Here is a 26,306-nt window from a genome sequence, read left to right as displayed (position 1 = left end):
ACGATCAAAGAACTAAAGAAGAAAATTGCATTATATGAAGTCATGAAAGAAAAAATGAAGGAGAAGACGAAGATGACAAAGACGTAAGGGACACATGTTACCAACGAGAAGGGGAAGTAGTCACGCAGACCACCGTCGGAGACTAGCGGCGAACGCTGCTTTAGTTGCGGAGGGTTGAACCATCAGAGACGGAGTTGTCCATTTAAGAAAAAAGGATCAAAGTGTTTTAAGTGCGGTGAATTCGGACATATTTCAACAGCTTGTCAAAAGAACGAGAAGCAACGGGACGCGTCGGAGAAAGTGTGTGGTGTGAGTATGGAAACCAAACGGAAGTGTGTAAAAGAGGTGTAAATGGGAAACGATGTAATTACAGCGCTAATAGACACGGGTAGTGACATAAGTTTAATAACAACAGAACAATATTTTAAGGTAGGCACACCGAAATTAAATAAAGAGATTTTGCGTTTTCGGGGTGTGGGCTCTGATCTAATTAAAACATATGGCGTGATAGAAACAAGTATCATTATCGATAAGAAAATGTATCCGATCAAAGTTCATGTAGTTTCCGATACTGTTTTAGATCATAGTTTACTAATAGGCAATGATTTTTTGCGGAAGATGAGTGTAAAAATAGACGCCGGTAAGGTTTCCATTAGCGACGCGAACGAGGTTGCGAGGTTAGACAACGAGGTACACGAAATCTTCAAAATCAATGCGTTTAACGACCGTAGCGAAATAGATCTGTCTCATATTGCAAGTGTGGAAGAAGCGAAACCGTTGGTTAAAGATTATAAACACGCGGAACAGATAACACAATGTTCGGAAAAGAGTGCTGAAAGTGTATTACCTAGTGCTAAAGTTGAAAAGTGTAAAGGGTTCGGTAAAAAAGAAGAAATTGTGTCCCCAGTCAAGGATGAGATCATGGAACAGGTAGTCAAAGAGGAACCAAAAGAAGATGTACATGAAGGGATGGTTATTAGAGAAGGAGTGATATCGAAACCTGTTAGAAAAATTCAAGAGAAAACGGAAATCAAACCAGAAACGAAAATTGTCGATCTGGTAAAGATAACAAGGGAAGAAATCAAGGAGGAGATGTCAATGATGGATGTAGCTGAAGGTAAACTTGAAGAACCTGTAGTAATTGCAATAGTATTTCCAGAAGAAATTGAAAAAACAGTCAAGATTGAATCCACGAAAGAAGAACATGAGAGGTGTTGGAGACGTACGAAAGAAGATGTCCTAAAAGCACAGATGGTAAACCATAGATTGATCAATAAAAAGAGAACTGCCGCTATGCGATATAAAGAACGAGATTTGGTTGCGATACGACGAACGCAATTTGGACCGGGATTGAAATTACACCCAAAATATTTAGGACTATATGAGGTAATTACGGTGTTAAGGAGCGATCGTTATATGGTGCGGAAAGTGGGGGAACATGAAGATCTATATATAGCATCGACTGTAGCCGATTCGATGAAACCATGGACTCAAGAGGCAGAAAAAATGTGTAACGAAAACGGTTAAAGTTGATCGTATAGCTGAGGACAGATATGTTTGTCAGAACGGCCGAGTGTGAGAGTGAGAGAAAGACGAAGAGTGCGAGTGTATGGTGTGCGTGAAAACAATTGATGAATGTGAAAGATGTGTAAAAGGATGCAGCGATATGGGTATAAGTGTGAGTGCACGCAGCGATATCGGTATAAGTGTGAGTGCGCGCAGCGATATGGGTATAAGTGTGAGTGCATGCAGCAGTATAAATATGAGTGTGTCCAGTAAGAAAGAAAAGCGAGCGTGCACCCCGACGTCTCTCGAATATTCCCGAACCGGAAATCGGGAAAAGGTCTTTTGTTTAATCGGTCAGGAATAGTCTGGAGATTTCGAGAATGATTGACGGAAGTGATTGGGACCATTGGTGGGGTGAATGAGTATATAAGCGCGGCGAAGAATGCGATCTTCGCCTTCTTGATTCTGTGCGACTATTTGTGAGTGAAAGAGTGTAATACGAGTGTACTTAAGATTTCTAACTATTGTTACTTACTTTTCTTATCTTTTCTATCTCTTTATTATTATACTAAACATTTGTTCTATTATAATAAATACTTATACTTTAAATTTAAATAAATCTTACATACACAAAATTATAATTAAAAAACATGTCTCTGGATATTTATAAGAAAAATATTTTACAATGTTGTTTAATTTTGCTCTCTGATGTATCTGATAATCATTTCATTTTTTGCAAAATATTGCAGACAATACAATTATTATATATTCTATGTACTTTATAATTATTTATTATAATATTTGCGAAATAAATAATTAATATTATTTTTTTAATAAAATAGAAACATTTTTAAATAGAAAAGAAATGACACGTTTGGTAAAATAAAAACAGACCACGCACCTTCTTTCTTTATTTCGACCGTCGGTTCGTTTGGACCTTATACTTTTGTCGCATACCTACGTGCTTATCTCTGTTTATTCGTTCTACCCTTCTATCGCTCCTAACTACAAACATTTCGAGTATCAAAAGAATACGTGTCCACGCTTTGTAGTATGCAGTCGCGCACAACACACACATATAAAACCAGGAGCGATAACTACGAAGCATAGCATAAAGAGGAGACCGAGAATAGGAATAACTGTATAGCTATGTCCGTCTTATTCTCTCGCAGGGTAAATCCTATATGTTTGTCTCTTTTTCTCTCATTATTTAGTATAGCAGCCGTTTCATAGCTTCGTTACATAGCTTCGTTACATAGCTTCGTTTCATAGCTGCGTTACCGTTTATTTACTTTTCAGATCACTCCCATTTTAAAGAAGTTTTCACTTCAATAAACAGAGAAAGTTCGTTGAAATTTGATCTATATTCCTAATCTTTTTTATTGGTTTGATAATATTCTTGCCTATAGTTTTGCAAAAAATATGGGCGTGTTGTCATCATTCCTACTCACTTCTCAAATCCTTTTGTTAAGGATATCTTACTCTGTATATTAAAAAATTACAAAATACATCAGAGAAAAAAATTAGACAAAGCTATAGAAAACATTAGAAGCAGATGACAAACTCCATTCTTTATATCGCGTTGCGACAGTTCTTTTTTTATTAAATGATCTACGATTTTTCATTTGTGCCCTTAGGATGGCTTCTTTCGCACGTCTGCGACACTCCTCCCGTTGTTCTTCAAACATCTGTCTCCATTCGTCTTCTATCATTTCACGTATAGATGGATCCTCCTTCATCTTCATATCCGTACCAAACAGCAATTTAAATGGGGTTGTTTTTATACTCTTGTTAGGCGTAGCATTCAGATATCGCTGAGCCAAGTCAAGGTAGCGATACCAATCTTCCGGTTTTGGAGAAGACATTTTCGTTAATAGGGGTATAAGCGTGCGATTAACCCTTTCCACCTGCCCATTACCCCTCGGCATTCCGGTTGCGATCTTTATATGCTCAATGTTCTCCTCCTCGCAATACTTCTCGAAATCATTTGATGTGAAAGCGGTTCCTCTGTCCGAGATAATTCGTTTCGGATTTCCGAACACACTCGCCTGTTTTTGTAGATGACGTAACACCTCAGCTGAGTCCGTAGATTTAGTTGCATACAACCATACAAACTTCGAGAATCCATCTACCACTACGAATATGTACCTATAGTTCTTCCTGGTGGAGGGGATAGGTCCAAGGTGGTCGACGTGGAAAGTGTGGAGGGGAACCTCTCCCTTGTCGATTGGATGCAGCCAACCCCTCCGCTCTTCCACCCTTTCTTTCGGCCAAAATACACTTAACACAATTTCGCACTACTTTCTCCGCGACGTTGCCTATTCCTTCGAACCAATAGTCTTTCTTTACCAACATTACAGTCTTATCTACCGCAAAATGTCCCTGTTCATGCGCTCGACGAACAACTTGCGCCTGTAATGCCCTAGGTACTACCACCAGCATATCACCGTTTACATCTTTATACAATATTTCGTTTCTTATAATATAACCACTTAGTTTATTTTCCTTCACACCGTTAACTATGCCGCGCAGACCTTCGTCTTCGTGCTGCGCTCGCTTGAAGCTAGCTATAAGTCCACTTTCGTCCTCGCGAACAAACATTACCGTCGGCAAAGGATTGCGGCTCAACGCATCCGCATGCACCATCTGCCTGCTCGCTCGATGTTCAATCGTATACCGAAATTCTTCGAGAAGTAAAGCCCACCTCGCAACGCGAACGCACAAATCCTTTTTTCGCATAGTGAGTGTAAAAGCACGGCAATCTGTAACTATCTTAAATTCTATCCCTAGTAGATACACTCTAAACTTTCGCAACGACTTGATAATCGCGAGCACCTCTAGTTCATAACTAGGATACTTCTCTTCGGCAGGTGTGGTCTTTCCACTCGCGTAATATATCGGATGGAACATATTATCAGCGTTATCTCGCTGCATCAAAATAGAACCGTATCCCTTAGCGGACGCATCTGTATGCAACTCGGTTTCGGCGTTCACCCTATATAGGCGCAAAACCGGTTTACCACACAATATCTCTTTTAATTTTTTGAAGGATTCCTCTTCTTGGCTTCCGAACTTAAATTCTACTTCTTTCCGCAATAGGTTAGACAACGGTCTTGCAATTATCGAATATTGCGGTACAAACTTCCGAAAATACCCCGTTAAACCGAGAAAGCTTTGTACCCCTTTACAATTAGTCGGTCTAGGGAATCTCGCGACCGCGGCCGTCTTAACAACAGAAGGTTGTATCCGACCGTCCTCAATTATGTGTCCTAGATATTCCACGCGTCTCTTCAAGAACTCGCATTTTTTCCAATTAATTATCAGTCCGAACTAAGCTAGTTATCCCGTCTTCGATGTCGTCAGAGGGTATAATTATATCATCTAAATAAGTTAATACCTTTTTTGAAGCTATCAATTCCCCAAATACCAGATTAATGAACTTTTGAAAAACAGAAGGTGAATTGCATAATCCAAACGGAACCTTTAAAAACTCATAATGACCATTCGGCACCACAAACGCTGTGTATTTTCGGCTGCTCTTATTTACTGACACATGGAAAAAACCATTCTTCAAATCTATTGTGGTGAACACGCGTGCGTTTTGTAAAGCGTCCAACTGATCCTCGATCAGCGGTAAGTGATATCGATCCTTTACAATCTTATCGTTTAGTTTACGATAATCGACACACAATCTTCCCGACCCGTCTTTCTTTCTTACTAATACAACCGGGCTAGCGTAATCAGAAAACGATGGTTGTATTATACCGTCGTCCAGCCACTTTCTTATCTCGGCGTCTACCTCGTCTTTCTCTTTCGGCGATAACCGTCTTGGGCGCGCATATACCGGCTCATCGTCTTTTAAAATGATATTCATTTCTAAGTTTACTTCACGGACTTTCTCTGGTCGATAATTTTCAATAATTGATTCTATTTTCTCTCTTTTTTCCGCGCTTACAATATGTGACAGATCTATTTCGCTACAGTCATTCAATGCATTGATTTTAAAGATTTCGTGTACCTCGTTGTCTGTCTTCGCAACCTCGTTCGCGTCACTAATGGAAACTTTACCGGCGTCTATTTTTACACTCATCTTCCGCAAAAAATCATTGCCTATTAGTAAACTATGATCTAAAAGAGCATCGGAAACTACGTGAACTTTGATCGGATACATTTTCTTATCGATAATGATACTTGTTTCTATCACGCCATATGTTTTAATTAGATCAGAGCCCACACCCCGAAAACGCAAAATCTCTTTATTTAATTTCGGTGTGCCTACCTTAAAATATTGTTCTGTTGTTATTAAACTTATGTCACTACCCGTGTCTATTAGCGCTGTAATTACATCGTTTCCCATTTACACCTCTTTTACACACTTCCGTTTGGTTTCCATACTCACACCACACACTTTCTCCGACGCGTCCCGTTGCTTCTCGTTCTTTTGACAAGCTGTTGAAATATGTCCGAATTCACCGCACTTAAAACACTTTGATCCTTTTTTCTTAAATGGACAACTCCGTCTCTGATGATTCAACCCTCCGCAACTAAAGCAGCGTTCGCCGCTAGTCTCCGACGGTGGTCTGCGTGACTACTTCCCCTTCTCGTTGGTAACATGTGTCCCTTACGTCTTTGTCATCTTCGTCTTCTCCTTCATTTTTTCTTTCATGACTTCATATAATGCAATTTTCTTCTTTAGTTCTTTGATCGTTGTAGCTCCGTACAGAATTGTTTTATTTATTTCTTCGTCTTGAATGCCGTCGATGATATATTGTATCGTAGATGTTTTATCGATACCTGCTTGAGCGGCAATTTCACACATCTCGTAAATGTACTCTTGATAGGTTTCATCTGCTTTTCTTTGTCGTCTTCTAAGTGTCTCATGTACCTTATATGTGTTTGTTACTTCCATGAATTCCTCTACTAATGCCCTCTTCAGTTGTTTCCACGACTTACAACACTTTTCATACCGCACGAAAGATTTCGCCGGTCCTCGTAATAATCGCTTACAATAGATAATTTTTTGCAAATTACCCCACTGGCATATTTCAGCCATCTCTTCAAACTCTCTTAACCAGCATTTAACACTAGTTGTTCCGTCTCCACTGAATGTGTTGACCGACTCTTCAACGTCTTTAAAAGACAACATCTGCATTGCACTTGCAGAAGTTTCTTTTTCGTCGATGATAGATTCCTCGTCTTCGGTATCATCATCCTCTGAATCCTCTTCATCATCATCGTCATCTTGTTTTTTATTGTTAGCTGCTCGTAAGCGTTCCGCTAACTCCTTCTTTCTACCCTTTGAGCTTAAGCCCATTCTCTTCAAGCTGGCTTTCAGCTCCAGGTACTTCATCTGATCGACGTCTGGCTCTGCTGCCACAACAGTCGTATAAGATACATCTTCTTGTGATGTCCCCCTTGATTCCATGATGCACTAAACACTTTAACGCTTCCAACTAACAATTACTTACACGCTCATAAAATCGATTCTATCCCGGCTGAGCCCCCAAAAATGTAAGATTTATTGAATTTAAAAATATAAGTATTTATTATAATAGAACAAATACTTAATTATTAAGGTTTAATATAATAATAAAGAGATAGAAAAGAAAAGGAAAGTAAGTAACAATACTTAGAAATCTTAAGTACACTCGTATTACACTCTTTCACTCACAAATAGTCGCACAGAATCAAAAAGGCGAAGATCGCATTCTTCGCCGCGCTTATATACTCATTCACCCCACCAATGGTCCCAATCACTTCCGTCAATCATTCTCGAAATCTCCAGACTATTCCCGACCGATTAAACAAAAGACCTTTTCCCGATTTCCGGTTCGGGAATATTCGAGAGACGTCGGGGTGCACGCTCGCTTTTCTTTCTTACTGGACACACTCATATTTATACTGCTGCATGCACTCACACTTATACCCATATCGCTGCGCGCACTCACACTTATACCGATATCGCTGCGTGCACTCACTTATACCCATATCGCTGCATACTCTTACACATCTTTCACATTCATCAATTGTTTTCACGCACACCATACACTCGCACTCTTCGTCTTTCTCTCACTCTCACATATCTTATGTAAAAACAAGTAACTTTTGTCTGAGGTGTATTTTCATTGCAAACCTAAACAAAATTAGATAATAATATATATGTAGGAGAGTTTTAAGTGTAGCAGAGGTAGACAAAAACTAGTATTCAGTCCTTTCTGTAGATCTTGTTTTATTGAAAAGGAAAAATCTATTCAGATTAAAAGAAAAGATTAGGTGGGCCATAAAACCATAAACGAACCTTGAGGGTTATTAGGATATTGGTGTAATAAAAAACCATGTGTGTAGTGTAGGGACCCTTTGAAGAATTTCCAATACCTGTGTAAACATATGCGATGCCATAAAAAGGGGTAACATTCCGATGTGCTAGATTAAGTTTCTGTATGCATAGTTCCCACTACCGAAAACCATAGGCTGTACCTGTCGGTGGACTATAGGGTGGATCCTTATGCTATTGGTCAGTAAGATTTGTAAGCTTCTTCCCTCTCAAAAAGGGGTGTAGATGATTTCTGATATAAAAGACATGGAAAGGAATAAGAAAGCAGAGTCTCGGGGGTAGAAGTAAAGGAGTCTCGGTGGTAGATGTAAGGTAGTCTCAGTCGTAGAAGTAGAACAGTAGCAGTCGTAGCCTTAGTTAGATATCAGTTGTAACAGTCGCAGTTGTATCAGTTGTAACAGTCGTAAGAATTCAGTCGCTCATCTAAGTTGTAACCGTAAGATTGTGAAACTAATATTGTACCTTTTCTAATACCTGTTTTAAATAAATCTTATTAGTAGGATTAAACTGGGTGTATGTTCACCTCGCACCTCTCACCCTAAATAAATTATCCCTACATATATATTATTATTATATATTTATAACTAAAGACATGAAAGATCACAATGGGTCAAATGATTGACACAAAATATTGAGTAGATAAATATATTACACTTTCACTTACAGTACATTTGTGAAAAATACATCAGACTTACACAGCTATATCGCATGGACAATTAAGACGCAATCTAATAAAAATTTGTTCAGTACAGTCCATTTTAATAACATTTATACGTAAAAGATCTATTTTTCACATGCTATCGTGTGATGTTGATGGTAAGGAACGATAAACGGAAATGAATATTCTATGCAATATATTCCACATCGTGGCCATACTTTTAGCAACCTTTCCAAAATAACGAATATTTAAATATATGTTTTAATAATCTTTTCATATATATATATGATATTAACATACTATACCATATACATATATAATAAGTCTTTTCAAAGTTTTCTTATATTTCAACATCTAAGATGATAAAAGAGACATAAAAATTTGTCTTCCATAAAACAGAGCTCTTTACTAATATTTTTTTACTTTTTTTTATTTAAATTATAATCTCAAATTCCTATTACTAAAGCATAATGCTAATATAGCATGTATATTTATTCTCAATGTCTTAAGCAACCAATTTTCTTCTTTTACATAATATTTAGAAAAAGTAAATTTACAATATAAAAGTTGTATATTGTGAATACCGGTTTAGATATAGTCTAAAAATTTTATATAATGAATACTATATAAATGTTGAAAAAAGAAAGATACTTAAAGTCATTAACCCTTTCGCTACTATGGGTGACTCTAGTCAACCGTCGCATCTCTTACTGAAATGGAGTCAAAAATCAAGCCAAATGCTATCGACTCGATTTTTTCTGTTCACAAACAATTGCAAGCGCTATTTTTTACTTTTTACTTTTTAAAAGTAATGTTACAAAGTTGTTTTTGAGACAAAAATCTTGGTTCCCAATGTTAAAGACGCGTTTAATGTTCGCACTTTCGGCACGGTGCTCCGTTCCACGCAACGCACTCCGCAGCGAGGACCGCCGTAGCAAAAGGGTTAAGCGTGTAATATAACAAAAAACTTATTAAGGATCTGTACTGCTAAGTGCCAAGTGCATTGACTATACATTATATACCGATATGTATATAATTATTATAGTTTTGTATGTTCAAACAAAGAACGTTAGTATAGATTGTATATGATTTCATACCATCAACATAGGTATGTGTGTATTATTATAGACATAGTGACATGTTTAACATGCAATTAATCTGAAGCTTGCACAAACAGTATTGTTGCGCTTATTACTTCCCATTGTACACAGCCCTCTTCGCTTTTATTCTGCATTCAAGTTAATGCTTCATATTATGTATACAAACGAGACAAAATAATTAGAGCTATCATTGAGCTCTTGCAGAATAAGATTACATATAGAAACCGATAAAATTGATAGAAAGTCTAGATATTTCTTAGTAATCTTCCATCAATTTTATCCTTTGTTTTACATTCTACACAAAACTTTTAACGGAAAAGATTGAAATCTTACATAAATTATATATGTAAAAGGTAAACACATCATAGCAGTTTTCAAAATGCATATTTAGGAATTATTAAGAAAATGATACATAGATATATATAGATATCTATTTATACCAAAAAAATAAAATACAATTTTTTTTATATGATATACGAACATAATTTTCTTGAGAAGAGAATAAATAAAATTAAAATTTTTATTTTCAATCTTGTTTTGTTCAAACTAAACCATTCCATTTTTATTCAATGTTCTTTATGTAAAACCATAAATGAAATATAGATACTGTAGCCGCAATTTAAACGTTAACGTAATTATTTATAAATTAGAATAATTATTAAACTCGGAAAATAACTTAACATCTAGTGCAGAATCGTTTAATCGTTATTTAAAAAGAAATTTAATAAGTATTTTCACATATTGTATCTATTCCTTCTTAAAATAGCTTTTCTACTTCAATTTTCTTTATATATGAGCAAAATTAACACTTTCCATGTCATGTGTACCACCGATTGTACACGTTAAACTTTTCATTTAGGCCTTGTGTACCACCAATGATATACGCTGATTTATTTAATGCGTCAAAACATCAAGTAACTTGAATGAAAAGTCGAGCAAAAAACGGCTTAGCACAGAATGTGTTAATAGATTGCCCTTCTCTGCGATATTGTCATTTATATTGATTAATGACGGTGGCCATAGCCATGGTCAATTTTTAAATTGTATATATGAAATGACTTTGAAAAAATGAAAATAGTCTGATTTTATCAAAGTATACTTACTAAACGAATGCTTATATTTTGATTCCATCTATAGATTTTGCAACAATGGAAATAAGTCTTTTAATACAATAAAAAAGAATAATAATCTAAAATTTATCCAACACTAATAATAAGTTTCCAATATGAAATGAACAATTTTTGCTATTCATTCGCATACAAAATCTAGTAAACAAATTTAATCTATGAACACTATTTGCATAATTCGTAACATTTTATATTTTCTGATATTAGATATCGTGTAAAAAGAAAATTGCACCATTGTCTCTATAATTACTAAAAATATTATGCTCTAAAAATAAATGTACTTCTTACTATTTCCAATAAATTTATATAACATAATAAAACAGACATTGTAAATCAATTATATATTATTATACTGAATAGTATTATTGTGTACCAACTTCAAGTAAGTTATCAATGGATATACTTAATAAACAAATATAAGTTTACTAACTAAAATTCTGATACATAATAAGTCAACTTGTGTTAACCTTCATTTTGCACGAAAAATCAATAATGTTTCTTCCACTAAAACTGGAAAATTATCGTAATATTTATATTATATATTATTTCATAAAAATAAGAAAACCTAAAGACTATTGCAATGCATATATTAAGATGCTATAAAAGAACACAGTAAGTTGATTAATATATCTTATCCTAGGAAATTTTTCGTCAACATATCAATTTTAAAAAGCCGACAGCTTTATATTGATAATCAAATAAAATCTATAGATCTATAAACACTGTTTCTAGAGAAGTGAATAATTTATTTAAAAATATATTATCTTTTAAAAAGTCAAGTTGGCAATTGCTAGCAAATTTTTAATCACTATTTTTTTGGTCAACTATCGTTTATTAATTGACAAACACAAAATATAATGATAGTATTAATGTAAACTCTTTAAAGTTTTGACAAAGAAATAGAAATTAAAAAGACAATTTGTTCATCTGATTTCTGATCGTATTAAAAAAAAAATTTAAAAGAAATAAATTTGCAAACAGAAAAAAAATTCTGGTTAATTTTTGCCAGATAGATTCATAATATTATATTTAATAGTGTCAATTTTAAAAATTTTTAAAGAATTAAGATAAGTATGGTGTGTGCTTGAAAATAAGACTTTTAAATAAAAAAAGTAATTTAAAATAAAATATATGTATATATAACACTAATAAATTTATTTAAACTAAAACATAATTTAGTATCAGTACAGTACCATAAATACTTCAATATGAAAAACTTGTTTAAATAATTTTCTTCTATTTGTACAGGTGAACATACTAAACAATGCTATAATAGAATTATTATAATTATTCTATAGATATTTAAGGATAATAAGGTTATAATTTTGTAGTTATATTAGTTACTTATACAACTTAAAATCTTTTTTTAAGCAGAAGATACTTATGCTCTTTTAAAACAAATTCTGTTTATATAAAATTATGTAGGATAATAAAAGTCTATCATTAATATCTTGTATGTCAATAATGAATTAGTAGATGACCAGAATGATAATAATTATATAAAATTTGGACACACACACACACACATTATATGTTAATTTCACCTATCTGCAATACTTATATATAATTGTATATTTTTATCATATAACCTTCACTCAGGTTAAATAACATTCCTTTAGAATGTTTCTGTATTATAGTATGTTTTACTTCATTGTGCAAACATATAAATTGAGTATACTACATTGTCATGTTTATAAAACACTGACATCAATTTCTGTTAAATTTTAACAAATCTGTGTTCATATGTCCATTTGTTTTCAATGAAATTTTTTATTTTATTACAAGTAACAACTACCTTTCGCTTGTCTGAATGTATTTGACAAAGCGGCAGTTGAATTATTAAGTTTCCAAGTACGTTAAATTACTTTCAAAATATCAGCAAAATAATATAAGTAAAAACAATCTAACCTTCTGTTTGGTTAAATGAATTGCTTTTATAAATTGTCACATGTTTAACAAATTTTTTAAAATATCACATATTTACAGCAATAATTAATATGTTTAACCTTTTAAATGGGAAGCTAATTTACTAAAAGCGCAAATATTTTATGTAATAACAGTAAACATATTAAATAAAAATTTGCTCTTTATACGATTATTAAAGAATATTATATATAATACGTATGATATTAAAGAATATAGACGACATGCGTAGTCTTCAAAGTACTATGACAAGTTATCCCCAGTTAAAAGGTTAAATATCAAGAAAGGTATTATTTTTCTGCATAAGAAATATTACAAAATCGGTAATTACAAAAGCGTATATGCAAAAGTAGTGAGTCCACTTTTTACAATACTATAGTATTAACAAAAGGGTTCACTTATCTCAATCAGATAATAAATCTATGCTGTTTTAAAAATGCTCATATAATCATTTTTTGTATATAATGTTGATTTTAAATAGAATAATCTTAGATCTTTTTATGCAAAGAATAAAAATTCTACTTACTTTCGATTATCCAATTATAGAAGTAAACGCATTGACGCATAAAAGATTTTTTCAAAAATTATACAAACATGTGAAAACACATGCGTTATCTTGAGTCATTGTCAAATCTGGGAGTTAATATTTAATACTGCAAAATTATGTTACTTTTTCGAGCTATCTTCTTCGCTTGACCAATGTTTTTCTTGTTCTTGCAGTTCAAACTCCCATCGTAATTCTAATTCACGCATATCATTTGCAATACCAGCCTCATATGTATCTTCCTAGATATTAAATATATAATTAATGTAGATATTAAAATATATACTTTAAATATATTTAAATTTATATATTTTTGTTATATATATTATAATTAAATTATTACTTCTTCGGTCTTATAATCCTGATTGAAACTTTGATTTGTAAGTAAGCTAGTTGATGATTGAATCCATGGTACGGTACCATATGGACTCCAATTTCTTACATCCTTTTCTTTTTCCCTAATACCTGCTTCAATCATTTGCAATTCCTGTGCAAGTTTTTCACTGGCTGTTAAAGTTGCACCTTGTGTTGCAATCTACGGACATTCATAATATTGTAACATATTCTAAATTAATAAAACAAAATACGATTGTTTCTAAGGAATTAGTGGTACCTTTAAATCATTTATTTTTTTCTCTAAATGTTTTAATTGTTGTTTTACTTTCTGTGACTCCAAGATTAAACTGTAATAAATGTTACTAAAATCATTTCAACCAATAAAATATTTAGTAAATTATTAATTTAATTAGTACATTTAAACTTACTCTTTCGACATACATTCCTGTTGCAAAAGATGTGAATGTGTATGTGATTCTGATATATTTCGTCCAAGAGCAATATATCCATCCCCATAATTAGATGTTGTAACAGATTGCATTCCTCCGTTTGTACCAATAGGTGTATAAGCTATTACGAATATAAATATCACTCAAATACGACTTTATTTTCTGGACATATCATTGAAGAATAATTTTATTATTAGTACATACGTTGATTGCCGTAATACCACGATGAAATGGAATTAGGAGGCATAGGTCGAAAAGTAGATATTGTAGTTGGACCCTCATTATATAAACTTGTAGGTGATACACAATTTGGAGATCTTATGAAAAATTGAAGTATTATGAAGATGTAGGAAAAAATAAAGGAAAATCATTTATTTATTAAACAAACCTTATCATGGTTGTTGATATTTTGGATATTGGTCCATATTTGCTCGAAGATGATGCATCGAATGGTACAAATTCATCATCCAATAATACAGGATCTGCACATCGAAAATTATTACTGCAACTCATATTTGATGAAGGACCTATGGGACTTCCAGATGAATTTGTCCAAATTGATAAATTCGATGAAAGCACATCTCCTTGGATGTCACAATTCTGTAAAAAAGAACAAAACAGAACAGAAAATTATACACTATATAACATGACATATGCAGAACCATAAACAGTATAGGTTCATTTCTTATACCATTTTCATTTGTGGAGCTTGCTTGTTGACTATAGTTTTAAGTTGATTTAGAATTTCCATTCTACGTTGTAACAACATTGCCAACGTTTTTGCTACTATTCGTTGCTACAATTAATATATAGATACACGATCATTTATGTATAACTAATACAAAATATTTACAATTAAAACTTTTTGTACATTTTATATACATTCACTCATGTTTATAAATTACCTTTTTACTATTAGAAATTCCATTTGTAACACCTGACGTTACTTGCGGCGAATCCCACATATTCATATCTGTTGTATTATAATCTAAGGATGCTACAGGCATAATATAATGAGGACAATGAATATCCATGTTTTTTACTGGAACCATATGTGATAAATTCTGTGGTGGTGCCAACATGTAATTTGTCACAGATCCAACCAAATTATTTTCACTATTAATAATAGGATGTTGCGTTGGATTAACTTTATTCAATGAAGTAAAACCTATAAAGAATATAAGAATGCTTTAGAACTTTGAAAATAAAATGACAATTATTAATTCATTACAATATTACATACTATCCCTATGAATATCATGTGGTTTTATGGAATGATAATGTGCCTCTTCGTTTTGCTTAAAAACCTTATTGTTTTGAACAATAGATTTATCTGTTTTTAATTCCGTGTTACTGTTCAAAGGTAAATTTGACCTGATACTCAACTTTCGATTCTTTGACCTATACCTGACCAAAAACGTAAAAAGAAAAGAAAAATGTAATACTATAATGAGAAACGAAAATATATTATCTAATTAATGAAAACTTACTTGTCAAGTTCCATGTCACTGTGAGCAAAAGTACAATTTGTAGCTCTTGGACAAGATCCTCGAAGAGCAAGATCTCTGCACATGCTCACTTTATACTTTGGTTGACTTGGACCAATATTATGAGTGCCATCTGAACATTTTCTACTTCCATGCTGCTGAATGAATTCCACCAATGCTACAACCACAGTTCTAACAGCTTCCAATGCTGCGCGACATTCAGCTAATGTGGGTAGTTCTGTTTCTATATAGCAATATTATATATTTATAAATATAAAATATATTAAAGAGGTGAAAAAAAAGTAAATACCTGGACTAGGATCTATGGCAGCTAATAATTCTAGCTGTGGCCTTAAACCACTAAGTTGTCCTGGATCAGGTGTACGTTGTAAGGCAATAACTAATTCTTGCACACTTTGAGCAAAAGATTGTGGCGTTTGTAGCTTGTCAATAATACTTTGCATATGAGACTTATGACCAGTATCTCCATACAATAGAGCTGACCATTGATCAGGAGCTATTCGTAATCCAGCTTCAGTTGCTATTTGAACAATCTGGGCATCATGTTCTCTTCTCAATGCATCATATGTTCTAAATTCTTCTTTTAACTGCATTAAAGATGAATCACCCTCTCGTTTGGATACCTAATTATGCAGAAATTATTACTTTAAATATTATAGAAGTAGATTGAATAATATATAATAATTATAGAAGATAAATAAACTTTACCTTGAAGCAACTTGCTCTATAAAGAAGCTGTACTACATGTCCAATACTTGTTTTCGATGCTTGTGAAAAATGCGGTTCCAAACGTTGAACCACAAACATTACTAAAACTTTTCTTGAAAGTGCCGAACCATCCTCCAAAGCTAAAAGAACTAGTTTGAGAACCTCCTCTTGCATTGCTAGTAGAAAGAATAAAAAAAAAAGCAAAAAGAGTATAAAACAAAGGGAAGTGAAAAATAAGTTTTTTGTGCAGAAAAATTATTGAAAAAGTTAAAATTTTAATACGTATAATTATTGTACCTGGACCAAGGAACTGACAACCGCGTGCACGTACAGCAGCCCACAAATTGGCACTAAGTTGTTGAGGATTTTGATGTTGTAATATTAGTTCTGTGACGGACCTTTCTCCTAGGCTTCGAGCTGCTCGTACAGCACGTGCTCTTCCTTCTGGTTCTACTAATTGGCAGCCTACTAACGTAACTAATTTTCTTTGCATAGGACGAGACACAAGTCCCATTCCTGCTGCTATAGTTGGATGTGTTTGACATGGTTTTAAATAAAGCGCTAATTCTTCTACACAGCGCTTAGCCACTAAATAATTAGCATGATCTTCAGGTGGTAATAATTTTTGATAAGATGTCGCAACATTTGTTGGAACAGTATTACCAACTAGTTGAAGCAGAGCTTCATTTATTGGTAACCTTTCTATTTCAGTGTTTATAGTACTCTAAAAATGATATTATTTATTAAGTTCCATTATATTATATTATATATATAATTTATGAAGTGATAATGGACTTTATACCTGATCAAAAGGACATTGCTTGCGATGCAAATTTGCTAAACATGTACGGCATATAGTATGACCACATCCTAAAGATATCGGACCTCGTACAGCCACATCAAAGTCATGACAACAAACTGGGCAAGAAAGAAATTCAGTCCACTGTGGTGCCTGTATTGGCATTCTAAAACATAAAAACAAATTATTTTAATAAGTTATTTTATATTATTTATATTTAAATATAATTATTAATTTTTTTTATAATAAAATAACAATTCAATTAAATCTGTAAATTTTGAAGAACTTAAAATTCTTATGAAAATTAAATATTTTGTACATACTTTAACCATTTGCAATATTTTAATAGACAATAGATAAGCACGTGTAACTAAATTTCTCAAAATATTAATGCATATTGCAAGCAATATACTTGTAAGAATTTGTTTTAATACATCTCCGAATAAAAATTCAATATTAAATGCTCATCAACTTTTATTTCTATATTTTATAACGAAAACGATCTAGGTAAACTTCGTAAATATGTATATTTCTATAGAATTAATATTATTAATATATCAAGGCTTATCGTACAAACAGTCCAACAGACAAACGCTTACAGACACGCACAAATACACACTACAAATATACATTCTTGTCCCATGATCGTCGCAATTAAATTGTTTAATTATGTGCAATAAATGCTCGTAACATCTATTCTACATTTTATCCCCACAAAATATATTTATGCTTCTATCATTGTATCATAAACCGATTCGATTAAGAATTAACGTAGATATTTATTTTTATATCTAAACTCACCTTGTTATTGTTTCTACAAAACATCACATTGATTAATCAGTTACTTCGCACATAATTCTGCCATCAAAGCAGGAACAGATGAATCACAGATAAGATAAGCTCAGTATGCTCTCCATAGACATTTTTATGTCACTAGCATGCACGAGGAAAATAATCTAGAAAGATAGGTTACCTCGTTTACTCGTCGAATGGCGCTCTTGTCTATTATGAATAATTCTCATGAACGTTATGTGATACATTAAGGAATTACATTGCTATGTAAAAAACAGCCAATAAAAAGCCATTTTGTGTAACGTATCTACCAATAAGATTTTATTTAATCCATTGGAAAAAGAAATAACGCTGATACCACTTTGTGATTAGTCGAGTCTTCAGAAATGACATTTTTTAAATGTGTACTATTAATTGGAGCATTTTGATATCTCATAAACACGCGACTTTTTTTTTGCAAAGAATTATCAAAAATAGAGATTACAAAAGATTACGTGGAAAAACGACCGTTCGTATAGTCGATAGTGCAGTAAGTTACGGTGATTGACCGTGTTTAATAAAAAAGACGACGAAGGAAAAAAAAATAATGATCCTGTCAATATTTAAAGCACACGCAGAGTAGAAACTACAATATGATTAATCGAGAGATGTACGATCATAAGAAATAAAAAGAGTTCACTAACATAAGATCAAGAATACAGTAATATAGGATACAAAAATAAGTGCTCGAAGCTAATTAAAACGCGGAAAAATTTATTGATAATAACAAGAAGAAAAGGAATAAAAGGACAAAACGAACAGTAGTGAGGTTCGATAGTATCCAATAGTAATAAAGGTGGGGTGATGTGGTAGATCCTAACTATATTCGCGTGTAGTGTTGGTACTCTGGTGTGGTCGTAAAGGTGGTGTTAATGGTAATGGTAGTGATAGAGCTGTTACTGTTGATGGTAGTAGTGGTGGCAGTGGTGGTGGCAGTGGAGGCGGCAGTGGCAGCGGGGGCAGCCATACTCAAACAACCGCCGAGCGAAGTGCGAAGAGCGCGGAGCGGCATAGAAATGAAACGATAATACGGCACGTTTAAACGTTCAGGGCCTGGGACGAGGCGTAAGACGCGAGTTTGACCGATTGGCCGTAAAAGAATCAGGGCGGAAGTGCGGCAAAGTTCGGAGAGGAAAAAGAAAGAGTGTATCGAGGAAAAGAAGGGGCTCCGCCGTCGAATATCGGTGGTGACTTTGAGCAGACGGTATGAGCGCAAAGACAGACGTTAACAGAAGAGTCCTAGCGATTCAGGCGAAAAAAAAGAGACACAAGCCGAGTAAAAGAAAAGGAAAGGGTAATTCTCAGGGTGATACGGACTCTTCAACCACCGGACAGTGCTCGAAACCACAGCCAAGCGTCGCTCGACAAGGACAAGGATCCGATTTCTTTCAAGACGCCTCTTCGGGCCAGAGACCGTATTCTAACGATAATGGAAATAGGTAACCGGTTACTATTAAAATATTATCTATTCAAACCTTACTAGAATTATTCCTAGCTATATTTTATATTCTTTTTTAAATTTAAGCAAACGTCTTTTTTGTTCTATTTAGGTTTCCTCCGTTTTCTAATAACGACGTAATAATACATTCTTTTTCTTTCAGTTTACAATTGGTAAACAAAATTTAATTTTTTTATACGACGATATAGAAGCTAATTCGTCTTTTTAATAAATCGATCTTTGCGATATTATTGCTTTGATATATCACTAGTGTCAATAACAACGAATCCGTTCTTTTGTCATTTTTAAAGTTATTTACACATTTGGAGAAAAATGTATATAAATAACATTTACATAAAAGTGTGCACACACACAAACACAAACATAACAACTGCATGTTCAGGAAAATTATAAAGATATCAGAATCTTATTAACGATCGATTAAATTTGTAGAATGGAACCGTGTCACAGCTCCAGCAATGAAACAATAGAGGATGACGATGAAGTGTACAGTAGCGAAGATGAAGAGCAAGAAGATAGCGGTGATTATTGTAAAGGAGGTTATCATCCTGTAAAGATAGGGGATTTGTTTTTAAGTCGTTATCATGTGACTCGAAAACTTGGCTGGGGTCATTTCTCTACAGTCTGGCTTTGCTGGGATCTACAGGTATGTAAATACAAATATTAAGATAATTTATTTGCATCTAATACTTTTTGAATATATGTATGAGTTAATACTTTAAAATCGTTTTACGTATAGGATAAGCGATTTGTGGCACTTAAAGTGGTAAAATCCGCAACTCATTTTACTGAGACTGCTTTAGATGAAATAAAGTTATTAAAAGATGTACGTGATACGGATCCTATTGATCCTAAGCGAAATAAGACCGTCCAATTGCTCAATGACTTCAAAATCAGTGGCATTAATGGTCTTCATGTTTGCATGGTATTCGAAGTGCTTGGACATAATCTTCTTAAATTAATCATTAAATCTAGCTATAGAGGAATTCCAAGAAACAATGTTAAGCGCATCATCCGTCAAGTCCTTGAAGGTTTAGATTATCTTCATAATAAATGTAAGAAAATAAAACACAACTATAGATTAATTATTACTTTAGATTAAGTTTTCATGTGCACAGATTAAATAAATCAAGTATCTACAACTTTAAAAATATAGATAACGCACAAAAAACGTAATATCTAATGTTATATATTTTGTAGGTAAAATTATTCATACAGACATTAAACCTGAAAATGTTCTTATATGCGTTGATGAAACTTATATAAGAAAATTAGCTTGTGAAGCAACCGAATTACATTCTATGGGTATAAAATTACCAGTTTCATTAATTTCTACTGCGCCCAAAGAATTTCAAGAACCTACGCCAAATTCCAAAATGTCTAAAAATAAAAAGAAGAAATTAAAGAAAAAGGCTAAACGTCAAAACGAATTGTTGAAGAAACAAATGGAACAAATAGAGGAAATAGAAGAGCAGAATAAACTTGCAAATAGTACAAGAGAAAATGGTGAATTGGAGACAAATAGTCCAGATCAAGATGTGAATACAGAAAGTATAGAAGATAATACAGAAAGTAAAGGTTCCCCCGAAATCTCAGAACCATCTGCGCCATCGTTACACGTTAATGGAGTGGATGGTTTAGCAGGTGGAGAAAAAATACAAAATCAGTCAACCAATCGGTCGGACAAAGTGGAGAATATGACTTTGTGTGACGTTGACAAAAGTTGTGGTGAGAGTACTACTCTACCTCGAGATCCAGAAGATACAGACGAATGTAGTGAAGGTAAATTTCATTATTAAAATTGTGAAATGATCATAGTTTTATTAATTTTGGCTTTTTTTTTGTATTTAGGACGTAATTTGAATCCACCCGAGAGTAAACAATTAAAACGGGCATCTGTAGCACCACTTGATCCAGCTACGGTAGATTGTGAAGTTGAAGTAAAGATAGCTGATCTTGGAAATGCATGCTGGGTTCATAAAAAATTTACGGATGATATACAAACACGTCAATATAGATCTTTAGAGGTATTGTTAGGATCAGGCTACGATACTTCAGCAGATATATGGTCCACAGCATGTATGGCATTTGAACTGGCTACTGGTGATTATTTGTTTGAGCCACATAGTGGTAAAGAATATTGTAGGTTAGTATTTGGCACACATTATTGAGAATATCATTTTAGAATGGGTAACATTTTCTATACATGCATTTTAAAAAATAATTTTAGAGACGAAGACCATTTAGCTCATATTATAGAGCTACTCGGAGAAATACCTAGACGTATAGCATTTTCCGGAAAAAATTCAAAAAAGTACTTTAACAAAAAAGGTGAATTGAAGCACATTACCGGTTTAAAGCCATGGGGACTTTATGAGGTGCTTACAGAAAAATATGATTGGTCACCCAGTGAAGCACGTGAATTTGCTGAATTTTTAACTCCGATGTTAGAATTTGATCCAAGTATGCGTGCTACTGCTGCTGAGTGCCTGAAGCACCCTTGGTTGCAAATCAAGTGATCCTGTTTTTACTTTATTTTATTTTATTTTATCTTTTTTCTTTTTTTTTAATTCTTTTATTTTAAAATTTCTGAGATCCTTACTCTTTACAACCCTGATGCAATTAAAAGTCGAGAGTGTGACAGGAAGCAGAGATCAGAAAAAATAAATTTTTATATTTAATTACAGTTTCAATTTTTATGTAAAACGACCACTACTAGACGCTCATACCTTATATTTACATCATATTCTATTTCACAAAAGAATTGTAAAATGGAGTCTATATATGACACAAACATAGCACATCATAATGTAAAAATATAGGCTACGATAATAAACTCTATTGATAAATGTAATGTCTCGATATTATTAAGAGTTAAAAAACGCTTCTATAAAAGAAGTTAGAAATCGATTATGTAAAATCTTGTTACAAAATCTCTGTACTGATACTGAGATATGCTTCCTAATGAAATACTCTCGACATCAGCCACCTATGCGTGTATTTATAAATTTGTTAAATCATCTTCATTTAGTGATGACAATTTAAATTAAAGTAAATAGTATTTTATTACTTTATGCATTCATTACATCCTTCGTACCAGCCTCTTCATTTATCTACAAGTATTCCTAGAGTACCCACTCATAAGATACTTTATAGATATTTAAGGGCTGGCCCGTTAAAACATATTTACATTTCACTTAGCTACGTTTTTTTTTTTAAGATAATTGCGGTTATAGTCAAATTTAATAAAAATATTTTTTTTCTCTTTTTGTTATTTAGAATTTTCTATAAACTGTTAGACATACAATGTAAATTTCTCACTACCTCGTTGCATTAGATATTTTAAAATACTCATACACACATGCCGAAAGATGTAGTTAATGCACAGAATATTTCTACGAATTTACAATTTATTCGAACGTACTAATGATTGATATCAAGTGAGAGTCGGTCATCAGATTCTTGGTATATAAAGCCAAGTGTGAACACAAATCGATATGAGACAATATGTTTTGATGGAATATTTAAAGGGGCACAAATATTTGAGTAAAGAAAAGATTGTTAAACTAATATATTATATTAGAAATATGAGTCGAACGTACAAGTGTCTAAAGCAATATTAGTTTTGATTGAACAAATTTTATGAATTTATATATTGATAAATCGTCCCAAAAGTAATACGGTTATTTAAAATAAGTTTTTAAATAACGAAACAAAAAAATATGCAACTTTAATCTAAGATATTGGATCGTCCTAAAAACTTCCTGCGTTTTTTTAGTAAATTTCAAATATGATCCATTCTGCTTTATTACTCTTCCTTCCCTGTATCGTATAAATTCCGTTAAATATACAATAGTTGTAAAATATTGAAAAAGAAAATTGATTATCTATTCTGTCTAATGAGAAAAAAACATTACTTATGGGATGATTAATATCTTATTGTTTTAATTGCAATAAAATACAGTGAGTAACTTTAATATTCAAATACCACAAAATTTTTATTTTTCCACGTTATAATTTTCTTTATAACGAAAAAAAATCAAATAAAAACAAATAGGTATAATATTAATGTTTAGACTAAATAATAATAATGTAAAAGACTTAAATAATAATAATATAAATTTTCTTTTTATAATTTATAATATCTGTTAAATAATATATTTTAAATGAAATAATGTTTGACTTAAATGCTACTCTAATATTTAGATTTGTAGAAATTTAACAACTTTGATTAATTCCGAATAATGTTGGTTTATAAACACAATAGTCCGTATGGATAATGTAAAATCTTGTATAATTACTTTTATTTCGATATTTATGAAATCTACTTGTCATAATAGTAGGTAAAATTAATACTAGTTGTAATAAACGCGAACTTGTGGTTTTTCATAATACCAACAGAAAATCGTATAGACTTGCTTAATATAAATAAAAGCACACTATGAGACATTAGAAAATTTAAACACGAGAATCGTATACAGTCTAGATCATAAAGAGGCCAATTAAAGAAATCGAATATCTGTGACGGAAAGGAAATTATCTAAAAAGTAAAATAAAATTCTACATTAAATGCACGAAAATTAACTAACAACTTCTTTGAAGAAACTGTACGCTCTTCAATAATATAATATACAGTATATTAAAAAAAAGTAGTTATAATGGAAATTATTCGGAAAAAAAACATTTATGAACAAAGTGAATAGAAAAAAATGAATAAATCATGCAAAATAATTTGTTTTAAAGGAAAATACATGAGTGGAATGACGTTACTTTTAAGGCAAAAAGTAAATTTAACATTTTTGGTTTGAAAACAAGCGAAGAATAGTGCAACGATAGAAGCAGAAAAAATATAATTTTAAAAATATGAAACAAACAGAAATAAAAATGTGCTTACATGAGATGTATTTTGACATGAAATAATTTGTATTGTTAACAGAATGGACAAACACATACATCTAAATATTTAAAAAATAATTTACCCAAAAGTGCTATAGAAATAAAAAAATAAAAATTTTGTGGTTTCCCAATATCAATTTTACTCACTATATTTATTACTATATTCTTTTGAAAATGAAACGAATGCACACAAATTGTCTTATTTCGTTGTGTGTTCCGAATTGTATACAGGATATTAAAGAAAACTATTCAATATTTATAAAGCTCATAAAAACGCTATACCAAGTAAAAAAGTTTTTCTTAATAAACATAAATCGAAAAGTGAACCGGTTTTGAGATATAAATATTTTTGAATGTAGTATTACAATTAACTTTTTACTAGCTTTTCGATTTATAGATAATGTTCTACATGTCTTTCCATTTCCATGCATTCTTAGCATTACATAGTCGCGAACAGTCTCGAAAATTTTACATCTCTGTCGAACGATGCAAAAAAAGCATTGTGGATTCAGTTTCGTAATTTTTCTAACTATTCATGTCATTTATTGGTGAAGAATACATTTTATTGTTCAAATATTCTCATAAAAAGACATCCAAAAAGGGATCGAGGGGCCCACACCATTAATCCACCACATTCAATCCACCTTTGACTTAACACAAAGTTTAAATACTCAAAAAAGTCAGTCATTCCTATAATACTAACATACAAAAATGTTATGTTAGAAACGGTTGAATTTTCGACCTATGTTTACTAACAATAAGATTGGTTTACTCACATCAGTAGGTATAGTGTGTTCTGTGTACTGTATAAATATTGAATGATATTTTTTAACATCCTGGATACTTTCTTATGCCTGAAACTCTCTATATAAGCTTAAAACATCATGTGTATACGTGCACACAAGTTTTGCATCTTCATTAACTGATTATTATGTTTTCCGCCGATAAATTGTTTCCTGTTTTATATTAAAACAAAACAAAAACAAAAGAACAGTGTATACACAGTATACTAATCATCATTGGTTCGTTCACCTGTTACCCTGCTTTATCATTTCCAATATCTTTTATATTGTTCCCTTTTATTTTTTTTAATTCCTTTTTATTTTTTTTTTGTAAGACTTAAGGGTTTCATATCGACATGTTGATAGGCTTATGTATACGTACAAGGATCATAATAAAATCATATTTTGTTTCTTTGTGTACTTGGTGTATTCCACCAGGTAAGCGATTTTATTTATGTAAGTATTTATTATCTCGTATTATATAGTCATTTCGTTTTATGTCAACAAGATATTTGATAAAAACAAAGGGAGCCTGTTCAATGGTTGATCTCATGTAAACAATGTACATCTGATGTCACTAACAAGATATCAATTTGTCAATGTCGACAAAAGTCTTTGCATGATATATTCTTCATACTTAAGAAAGACGTGTTGTTTATTGTAGTTATATCTGGGAGGAAAACAAAACAACTATTAATTTCGTTATTGAAATTAAAATTATGATTTATTATGAATCACTGTTCTGTATAAAAGCAAAGATATTGTGACACATATGAGGAGTACGATATTTTCTCTGTGACAGAAGCAAAGAAAAGAAAAAACAACACCGAATAAATAAGATCTTTACTTGTAATACATTAATTAATATGAAACGCGCTTAAGATTATAGATAATTCATTTAGCTAATGATGCGTCCTACAAATTAATGTCTGTTTTAATTGATTCTGTAAGCTACCAATGAAGTATGCGAGCTCTAGGTATAATCGTGGCTTCGCATCGTTTAATGACAATGTTGTCAAATTTGTACAGTAAATATTAGAGTAAATAGCGAATATAGATTGATATAATTTTTTGTGAGAAGATTTAATGGCCATTGAAATTCGTTGCTATCATCACGAGATAGTTTGACGGATCGCGTCTACTTTATCATTTTTTCTTTTATTTCTTTCTAAATTAATCGGTCAATAAAATTCAATACAATTATAAACGTGTATTTACATAATACATAAAAATCCTATTGAAAATAAGAGAGTTAAGTGAGAAGAAGGAGAAATTAGTTGAACTAAGAATTGAATTTAAAGACAAAAGTTTTGTAAACAACAAAATATTTTGAACTTTTAACATTA

At 32.3% G+C, this 26,306-nt stretch overlaps 3 protein-coding genes across 6 annotated transcripts; 2 read left to right on the top strand and 1 right to left on the bottom strand.

The window, feature by feature from the left end:
- The first annotated feature begins 351 nt into the window (after positions 1 to 351).
- Positions 352 to 1,530, top strand: LOC149033513 (uncharacterized). Its single transcript, XM_089179276.1, has one exon. It carries the CDS (start codon positions 352 to 354, stop codon positions 1,525 to 1,527), a length of 1,176 nt encoding a protein of 391 aa, XP_089035402.1. The 3' UTR covers positions 1,528 to 1,530.
- A 6,941-nt stretch (positions 1,531 to 8,471) lies between these two features.
- Positions 8,472 to 17,946, bottom strand: roq (RING finger and CCCH-type zinc finger domain-containing protein roquin). Of its 4 annotated transcripts, none has more exons than XM_015323334.2 (15): positions 17,794 to 17,946; positions 16,996 to 17,158; positions 16,491 to 16,917; positions 16,194 to 16,369; positions 15,775 to 16,108; positions 15,468 to 15,708; positions 15,221 to 15,384; positions 14,883 to 15,145; positions 14,669 to 14,773; positions 14,366 to 14,577; positions 14,182 to 14,294; positions 13,957 to 14,098; positions 13,806 to 13,890; positions 13,536 to 13,727; positions 8,472 to 13,434 (listed from the first exon to the last, which is right to left on the bottom strand). In XM_015323334.2, the coding sequence occupies exons 2-15, from the start codon at positions 17,155 to 17,157 to the stop codon at positions 13,315 to 13,317; spliced, it is 2,736 nt and encodes a 911-aa protein (XP_015178820.1). In that variant the 5' UTR covers position 17,158; positions 17,794 to 17,946; the 3' UTR covers positions 8,472 to 13,314. The 4 variants fall into 4 exon arrangements, with proteins under 4 accessions (XP_015178820.1, XP_015178821.1, XP_089035399.1 ...); XM_015323335.2 differs by having other exon boundaries at positions 13,806 to 13,875; XM_089179273.1 differs by having other exon boundaries at positions 16,194 to 16,333.
- A 286-nt stretch (positions 17,947 to 18,232) lies between these two features.
- On the top strand, positions 18,233 to 24,457 carry SRPK (SR splicing factor protein kinase). The gene is made up of 6 exons (XM_015323337.2): positions 18,233 to 19,262; positions 19,715 to 19,928; positions 20,022 to 20,337; positions 20,483 to 21,064; positions 21,134 to 21,428; positions 21,513 to 24,457. The coding sequence occupies exons 1-6, from the start codon at positions 19,030 to 19,032 to the stop codon at positions 21,799 to 21,801; spliced, it is 1,929 nt and encodes a 642-aa protein (XP_015178823.1). The 5' UTR covers positions 18,233 to 19,029; the 3' UTR covers positions 21,802 to 24,457.
- The last annotated feature ends 1,849 nt before the right edge of the window (positions 24,458 to 26,306 follow it).

This window comes from Polistes dominula, unplaced genomic scaffold, assembly GCF_049000335.1.
Source record: "Polistes dominula isolate Pdom_NZ unplaced genomic scaffold, Pdom_raw_medaka contig_373, whole genome shotgun sequence".
Taxonomy (NCBI): domain Eukaryota; kingdom Metazoa; phylum Arthropoda; class Insecta; order Hymenoptera; family Vespidae; genus Polistes; species Polistes dominula.
Note: the sequence above shows the minus strand (reverse complement) of the source record. Positions and strands in the feature narration are given on the sequence as shown.

What these genes read in the sequence shown, in the direction of transcription:
- LOC149033513 (XM_089179276.1), top strand. Translation starts at nt 352, where the DNA reads ATGGGAAACGATGTAATTACAGCGCTAATAGACACGGGTAGTGACATA.
- roq (XM_015323334.2), bottom strand. Translation starts at nt 17,157, where the DNA reads ATGCCAATACAGGCACCACAGTGGACTGAATTTCTTTCTTGCCCAGTT. An exon ending in AGCAATGTCCTTTTGATCAG is followed by an intron (nt 16,918 to 16,995) that starts GTATAAAGTCCA and finishes TATCATTTTTAG; the next exon opens with AGTACTATAAACACTGAAAT. An exon ending in TTGTCAGTTCCTTGGTCCAG is followed by an intron (nt 16,370 to 16,490) that starts GTACAATAATTA and finishes TCTTTCTACTAG; the next exon opens with CAATGCAAGAGGAGGTTCTC.
- SRPK (XM_015323337.2), top strand. Translation starts at nt 19,030, where the DNA reads ATGAGCGCAAAGACAGACGTTAACAGAAGAGTCCTAGCGATTCAGGCG. An exon ending in GGCTTTGCTGGGATCTACAG is followed by an intron (nt 19,929 to 20,021) that starts GTATGTAAATAC and finishes TTTTACGTATAG; the next exon opens with GATAAGCGATTTGTGGCACT. An exon ending in TACAGACGAATGTAGTGAAG is followed by an intron (nt 21,065 to 21,133) that starts GTAAATTTCATT and finishes TTTTGTATTTAG; the next exon opens with GACGTAATTTGAATCCACCC.